At 38.5% G+C, this 8,133-nt stretch overlaps 1 protein-coding gene across 1 annotated transcript in view; it reads left to right on the top strand.

Annotated features, from left to right (window-relative positions):
• Positions 1-1,018: 1,018 nt before the first annotated feature.
• Positions 1,019-8,133, top strand: part of LOC114498072 (protein FRA10AC1) — a 33,396-nt gene continuing 26,281 nt past the window's right edge. The window contains exons 1-5 of the mRNA XM_028514150.2: positions 1,019-1,391; positions 3,093-3,169; positions 4,445-4,540; positions 4,673-4,718; positions 7,608-7,684. Coding sequence (XP_028369951.1) covers positions 3,093-3,169; positions 4,445-4,540; positions 4,673-4,718; positions 7,608-7,684 — 296 coding nt within the window. The 5' untranslated portion in view covers positions 1,019-1,391. The remainder of the gene's footprint in view (positions 1,392-3,092; positions 3,170-4,444; positions 4,541-4,672; positions 4,719-7,607; positions 7,685-8,133) is intronic.

The raw sequence follows: 8,133 nt of genomic DNA, 5'->3' as shown, positions 1-8,133 counted from the left end.
AAGCAGGAGATAGCTATAATTTACTGTCAGACAGCAGGGGGACTTGAACCAATGAGGATATTGTTATCTACTGTGCAGTGTAAAAGATGTAAAATGATGAATTCGCATTAGGTGCCAAGATTTTCTCTAAAGTCAGTGGTGTGCCAGTTCAATTCAACAAATATTTAATTAGTGCCTGTAGTTTCCAAGGAACCGTGTTGGGAACTGAGGAGGAAGCAAAGATGAATAGCAAGCATCAGCCAGAGGGAGACAAGACATTAACCCAGTCACTAGGCTGCAAAGCAGAACGAAGCATCATGATGTAGAAAAAGTAAAACACAGTGATAATCAGGTGGAACGTAAAATAATTCATTTGATTTCCTCCGTTTCTTCCTCCTCCCTCCCTCCCTCTCTCTCTCTCGTTTGGAACTGTTTTGGCTCTCTTTTAACACGTGCCGGATCGCTTGTCTGCAGAATCCACAACTCCGTGAAATCGCCGCTATTTTCTAGACTTCCTTTCCTTACATTTTTGATGAGCTCCTCTGCCACCAGCACTGCATTTGGAATGGTAACTATTGTGTGGGTGGTAAAACGAAGGAAAGTTATTTTTGCTCTAATTATGAGAACGGTTTTATTGGGCGCGGGGGTTGGGTTTGGGGCGGGGCGGTGGGGGGGATGAGAAGAAAGAAAAGCAGATTAGAGGGTGAGCCCTTCAGCGAAGATGCTCCGAGGAGGCGTTACTAAGGTTACTAGAAAGAGGGCGGCAGGTGATACTCAGGCAGGGTTTTTTTTTTTCAAGTGGGGGTATGGAATTAGAGCAGTGCCACACACATTAGATACGGGGCTCCCGCGAAGGGAAGGGAAAAAGGCCCAAAGAAAAATGAGTGAAGGCAGCGACTTCGAAGAAAGCACGAAGCCCCTGTCTCCCCTTCCGGCCTTGTCCCTCCGCCGCCTTTGTTTCCCGGGAGTGTTCTGCCTGTGGCACAAATTCGGTACCATTTAAGTGTGACTCGCGGCCGAGCCCGACCGGAAGTGGCGCCCTGTCACGACCCGTAGGGAGAGGTGGGGAGTGGGCGGTGGCAGCGCCGGCTGTGGCGGACCTGCACGGCCTCCGCGGACTGTGGCGGCCCTACAGCGGCTCGTTCAGGCCGTGGGTCGTCGCTGCAGCCGCCAAGAAAGCAGAAAGAGACTACTCTGCGGGCGAGCTTGGCAAACCAGGGAGGCGGGGAAGGGGTGTTTGAGAAGGGCCGTGAGCGTATTTGGCATCGGATATAAGGACCTGGAACTTGTATCTCATATGCTACTTGTTGATTTTCTTTTTTTAATTATTTTATTTTGATAGATTCTGGAGACAGTCGGCGTCTCCTTTCTCTAATTTCTCTCGGCCCCTGTCAGTTTATTCGTAACCTGAAGTGAGTGAGAGCATGTTAGTGCAACCACTGAGTGGAGATGGGTATGGGAATGGGTATGGGATGGATGAAGCCGCCAGAGGAAGAAGAAATGGGAGAGGAGGAACGGGGGAGAGGTGGTGTTTTGGTGTGTGGTAACATGATGATGATGGTACTAAGAGTTAACATTTACGGGGTTTTACTGTGCCAGACACTGTTCTAAAATCCTTTATATGTGGTAATTTAATTTCCAGTCCTATGAGACTGGTACTCTTCACTAGCCTCCTTTTGTAGAGGGGGAGACTGAGGCTCACAGGTTGTAGAACCTGCTCAAAGACAAATGAAATGTGCAGGGTCAGGATTTGCATTCTGGAGGACTGATCCCAGAACATACCTCTATGCAGCACCCAGTGGTTGTCCCCCATCAAGATGTGCAAGTGAGGTTGTAAGACAAGGAGTAAGAGGCTGGTATGGCTTGAACAGATGTGATCGATGTGATAGACAGGTGGAGCAAGAAATTGACATTACGGAGGGTGTGAGATCCAGGTGTATCTGTAAGGTGAAGACGGATGTAAGCGAGATCCAGGTGTATCTGTAAGGTGAAGACGGATGTAAGCGAGGGTGGAGGTGGAGCTGTAGTCTTATAACCTTCACTTCCAACCTTGGCCGGTGCCTTTCTCTAGGATTCTGTGGGACAGGGAAGAGAGGTGCAACATATTTTGTCTTAGGTGTAGGGCAATGAAGTTTAGGGAGTTCTTTCCTCTTTTTCACGCTCTACTTGTTGCAGTGAATATTAAAGTTTAAAAAATTGCATGTATCATTTGACCTGCATGGGTTTCTTGCAGCCATGTGAATTGGGTATTTATGACATCAAATAGGCAAATAACCTATCCATCCCCTATTAATGTGGGTCCCAAATTCAACATAATGCTGAAACCAGGAGCTGCTTCCAACACCAACTTAGTGACAGTTGAGATCTTTCAGTATTTCTGAGAATTTCAATTAAGAAAAAATAAGGTTGACTAGGCCAAAGGACAAGGTGATTTACCTAGAAAAAAACCTTTAAAAGAAAAAGGAAATCTCCACATATGTTGAGAAAAGAGGTAGATTTTCATCAGTTAATATACTGTTCACAAATGCAGTAAGTCTAATGGAATATAATAATCAAAATGTTAGCGAATTTCAGAGAGACAGTTTGGAGTAGTTGAAATTATGGGCTTAAGACTCAAGTAAATCAGCTTAGTCACCTATTTGCTCTATATAATTGATTAACTTCATTTGCCCTTGATTTTCTTCATCTCTAAAATGGAGATAATAGCTTCTAAATTGCAGAATCAGAAGCAGTGTTTGTAAAGGACTTCACGTAATGTCCAGAGCAAAGTCGATGATAGATACAGAGCAAGTGTTGGTACTCAGAGTTGAAGTGAAGCCCTGCTGAACTCTGTGCAGTCACACGGCCACTTCTAGACCTAGTTTTCAATGGAAGAAGGTCAAAGACTAGCCCTGTGTTGGCCTGATGGTAAAAAATGTTTATCCATTTTCCGAAGGCTAAGTCTTATTCAAAGTGAATGAAAGTTTTGGATGTGTGGGTAGTTCAGGGACAGTGACATACCCCACTATCCTTTAAAACTATTGTGACTTTTAAATATGACTTACTTTTGAACTATTCAGTTTCCTGAACAATGGGCAACTTAGGTGCTAAGTAACTGACATTATACTTTACAGATGCATGGTCATGGAGGCTATGACTCTGATTTTAGTGATGATGAACACTGTGGAGAATCTAGCAAAAGGAAGAAAAGGTAATTTTTTATTATCTGTGCTTCGAATCCTTTCTAGATTGAGATGAGTTATAAATAATATTGAAAGTTTTTGGATTGTGTTTGTGAAGGCAACGATGTGAAGGGATTTCACTTTGTTGAACTATAATGAATTGACTCAAAAATTTGAGAACCATTATGTGAAAAATAAGAAATGTTTATGCTATGGGGGGATTTACAGAAGCTGAAAGGGGAGAAGGACGTTTTACTTGCAGATGTCATAGCTAAGATAGGGCTTTCGCTAGGACAGATAGGTTGGTGGTCCCTTTGCTAGGATTCGACTTCAAAATGAGGTTAGTGTGGAGTATGAGATTGTGATATGGCACAATTCTTATGGTTTTGTGAATGAGCAGGCTAAGTGATCAAGGGAAGGAGCTCATGAAGTTTTTATTGGAAGGAACAAGATCTGTCAACAGGTGTACTCTGGGCCTTATAATGAGGCCACTACATTTTGGTGGAGTTGCTGTCTTTAAGGAGGAGGTTTTCAGCTTTTAGTGCTTAGAGCCTTGCTTTTATCCATTAACTTAGGAGTGGTTGATTGGTTTATTAATCAAATTTATAAGAATTGGTTTATTATTTTACACTGAGAGCAATATATTAGGCATACTAATTGAAACTGAACCTTTTTGTTGGGTATTCAGCCTTTATGGATAACCAATAGAATAGAAATAATTATAACAAATTATGTTTTATGGTACTTTACATATTCAAGATTTTTTTATTAAAAAAATATTACTTTGTAAGAATAGAATTTGAGCAAATCTAGTTGGATAGTCTTCTCTGCTCTAATGTTATATATATCTACATAACTAGGGCTAATCATCTGTAGTCTGTGTTATCTATAACTGGCCTTTCTTGTTCCATATTATCAGTAACCAAAAGCTTCGTTATCTATACAGACTGGGAGGTTGTGTCCCAAAGAACTTAAATAACTTAATTTTATTTAAGATTAAGATAGTGAAAAAAAATAAGATCGTTAATGACAGCCAGAATTAGAACCCAGGAACCTATGTGGTCAGAAACCAGGACTTGTACATTTGTCAGTTTCATTCTCTCCATTTTGTAGGTATGAAAATAAAATTAAGATATTAATTAAGCAATTTAAGGAGACATAAAATGTCTCACTAAAGATCAGTGAGTGATTCCTCTTTAAGACTTAAGTGTTTAAAACATACTTCAGTTGTGAAAATATAAAGAAATGGGAAATTCTTTGAGAAAAATAAACTCTTTTAATAGTTTTTCTTCTTAATAAACCAGGACAGGTGAAGATGATTTACTGCTCCAAAAGCCATTTCAGAAAGAAAAACATGGAAAGGTGGTGCATAAACAGGTTGCAGCAGAATTGCTGGATAGGTATGGTATTTCAATGTGCTTTACTTTTTTTGGTTTAAGGTGTTTTTTTTAAACTCAGAGACTTAGGGATTTGATTACATTAATTAGAATGTAGATATTTGAATTTGCTTAAAATAAAATTTGTCTTAACAGGGAAGAAGCAAGAAATAGAAGGTTTCATCTCATAGCTATGGATGCTGTATCCTTTTTGTACTTCCAGGTTTTTAAAAACTAATAGTCTTTAAAATTTTACTTTTTTATTTCATGAAATTTTGTAAAGTCAGATAGATTGATATTTTGTTTTTAAAGGTAAGTCTTTATTGATGTGGAATTTTGCCACTTACACTTTTGCACACAGTTCTCTTTTACTAATACATAAAAAAATTTAGAGACAAAAAATAGTAAAACATTCCAAATGTTCTATAAATAGGTTTACAAAGTCCATGAACTTGCCAGTATTTTTTACACCCTGTTTTTACCAAGCTCTCAACATTTCTCATTTTTATACTACTCTTATCTTCTGTCTCATTTTAACTCTTATTCTTTTCCTGCCTAGTTCTTTGCTAGTTAAAGTCTTTGTAAGACTTGTATTAAATGTAGGTCTGACTGTGGACTGCTCTCTCTGCTCTGGCTTCAACTCTCAGGCATGAGTTGGGTTCTCTTTAAGCTGTATACCGTACCCTGCTTCCCTGCTGTAGGCATGTCTCAGTTCAACTTTTCAGTACGACTGTGGCTCATTACAGAGACTGCTACCACTGGCCTTCATGTTACTGAATGTTGGAGAATGAAAGAGAGGCCAAGCAAGACTGCAGTATTCCTAGGTGTGTATTACTTAACAGTCAGATTGGGAGAAGGAGGCAATGTCAATTAGATATACTGCCTCCCACCTATAGTAATCTGTTTCACCCTGTTACTATTTCTAATACTTTAAATTATAGATGTTTTCTTGTCAACAATTTATTTATGCCTCTTATCTCTTAACCAAGTTGCTTATATCTGCCCCTTGTTCCTTCAGCATTTCGACATCTACTCTGCCTTCTCTGATCATTCGAGGGTGTTGGGGCATCTAAAAGCCTGGTCAGGGTGAGAGTCTAGGTCTGCTTCTCTGGCATGAGCAGAGGTGTGACACAGTTTTTTTCTGGAGTATTTGGCTGGAATAGAGTGGTTATTGTCTGAAAGTTATCTATCTTGTTAGACTGCCTCTCACTTGGATATTCAGTTAGAGAAGGCTTTTGGGACTTTTTTTTTTTTTTTTTTTGCCTGTGCTTTTTGGTATTTCCAGGTTGCCAGCTTTCTTCACTTCCAAACCTGGGATTTAAAAGGCAAAAAGGCAACTGTACTTGAACAAAATAAAAAAAAAATATTTAAAAAAAAAGTAGAATTATTATCTTTTACTAAAGAACTTAACTTTTGTCATTTTGAAGTATACCTATATCTTTCTAGTAATGGTTTTTGCTTTAAAGTCTCTAATACAAATATAATTTATATGATATTGTTCATACATTTTCATTTTAAATATACTTAAAATCCCCTAGTAAATTATTATAACAGTTGCTAAAGAAAAAAAGAAAGAAAAAGGCAAAAAGGGGCTCTGGCTGGTGTGACTCAATGGATTGAGTGTGGGCCTGCAAGCCAAAGGGTCGCTGGTTCGATTCCCAGTCAGGGCACATGCCTGGGTTGTGGACCAGTTCCCCAGAACCACACATTGATGGTTCTCTCCCCCTCTTTCTCACTCTCATTTCCCCTCCCTCTAAAAAAAAAAGACAAAAAGGGTAATTCACCACCATGTTATAACATGGGTCCTGAGGTCCGTAGCTGATATGCCTTCTCTCTACCTTTCAGAGTCTTCTTATGTTTTTTTTTAAATAAATTTGTATAATTTCCAAGGGATTTAGCTGTTGTTAGTGGGAAGAATAGGGAGCAGTACATCTTTGTCTACTCCGTTTTCCTGGAAGCAAAGTCCCACCCAGCACCTGTTTTAGAAGTAAGTGTTTTTGGAGCCACAGCTATGCTCATTCATTTAGGTGTTATCTGTATCTACTTGCATACTAAAATGGCAGAGCCGAGCAATTGTAACAGAGACCATATGGCCTGCATGTTTACTATTTACAGAAAAAGTTTGCTGACCCCAGCTCTAAAAGATTTAAGTGACTTGCTGTGGTCACATGACCAGCTAGTGATAGGCGAAGAGGTAGAACCCATATGTCCACATATTTGGCTCTTCTCTTTTTTCTGAAATGTTAACTGTTTTTGTTTCCACTTTGAGAAGTGTATTCTGATTTGAGACTCTGTTAGAATATATTGTGATCAATTAAGTCACTATCTTTAATATAATAGGATGTAGTCACAGTCACAGACAATATTACAGAGAAGGTCAGTTCTAGTGTGTACATGTTCACTTGTACAGAGAGTACCGTTAAGCTTTTCAAAAGAAAAACTTTTAACCTCAAATATCTTGTTATACTTAACTGAAAATAAACATAATTGTGGAGCTTTGAATATTAAAAGAAAATTTACAGAAATAACATCTGATTTCTTATATTTACTTTTTTTGAAAGCCTATTGTTAGGATTTAAATTATAAAAGTTTTATCTTATATTTTTAGAGGCTTTATTACTGGCATAGCCAAATTATATTTTATAATAATGAAAGGTAAACTGTACTCCATACCTTTAACTTTAGAAATGACAGTTTTTCCTATTGTGATGATTAAAATGAGTAGTGGTCTGAGGCCATATGTAGTTCAGCAATAGAAGAGGAAACTTTCTCCCTAGATAGAGATATATTTTATCATGAGTAACATATGCTTGGAAAATGTTTAAAACATTTAAACATTAAATGTTAAAACATTAAAATATAAACATTTATATTGTTTATAACGTAAAAATTCCTATACTCTATAATGTTCATTCTTAATAGTTTAATATTAACCTTTTTCTACCTTTGAATTTATAAGCATGTATAGTGTATATTTGCATATTTAAAAACTAAGTAGTTTCATACTATGCTTTTTATTCCTACTCACTAATATATCTTGGACGTCGCTCAACTGTTGAACAAGTAAAATCCTTAATTTTTTGCATTTCAGTATCAAAGGCATACAAAGTTTGTAAATGACTATATTTTATACTATGGTGGCAAGAAAGAAGATTTCAGGCGATCAGGGTAAGTGTCATGAAGTTTATACAGAACTACTTTCAAAGACCCACCGCTACTATGTCGTCTGATTCTGTGATCTTCCTCTGTTCTCCATTCTGATTTCCTTGTTATATCATAATGTGGAGAGACCATCCATAGCTTTCAGCTAAGTAGCTTCTCATCGACCCCATTCCTCTGGCAGTAGTAGCCCCTGTCAATAACAATTATGTGAGGAATACACATGTCCCTGATTATACAGCTTTGAGTGCTTTGTTTAGTTTTGAGAGGATCTTTGAACTTTTTAAACCTCAGTGTTTGGGATTGCCTTTTAAAAGGTAGGGCAGCTGTGGCTGGTGTGGCTCAGTTGGTTGCAGCATCATCCCATAAACCGAAAGGTCCCACGTTCAATTCCTGGTCAGAGCACATGCCTGGGCTGCAGGTTCGGCCCTCAGTCAGGGTGCTTGAGAAAGGCAACT

Source organism: Phyllostomus discolor, chromosome 5, assembly GCF_004126475.2.
Source record: "Phyllostomus discolor isolate MPI-MPIP mPhyDis1 chromosome 5, mPhyDis1.pri.v3, whole genome shotgun sequence".
NCBI lineage: Eukaryota > Metazoa > Chordata > Mammalia > Chiroptera > Phyllostomidae > Phyllostomus > Phyllostomus discolor.
This window is presented reverse-complemented; position numbering and strand designations above follow the sequence as displayed.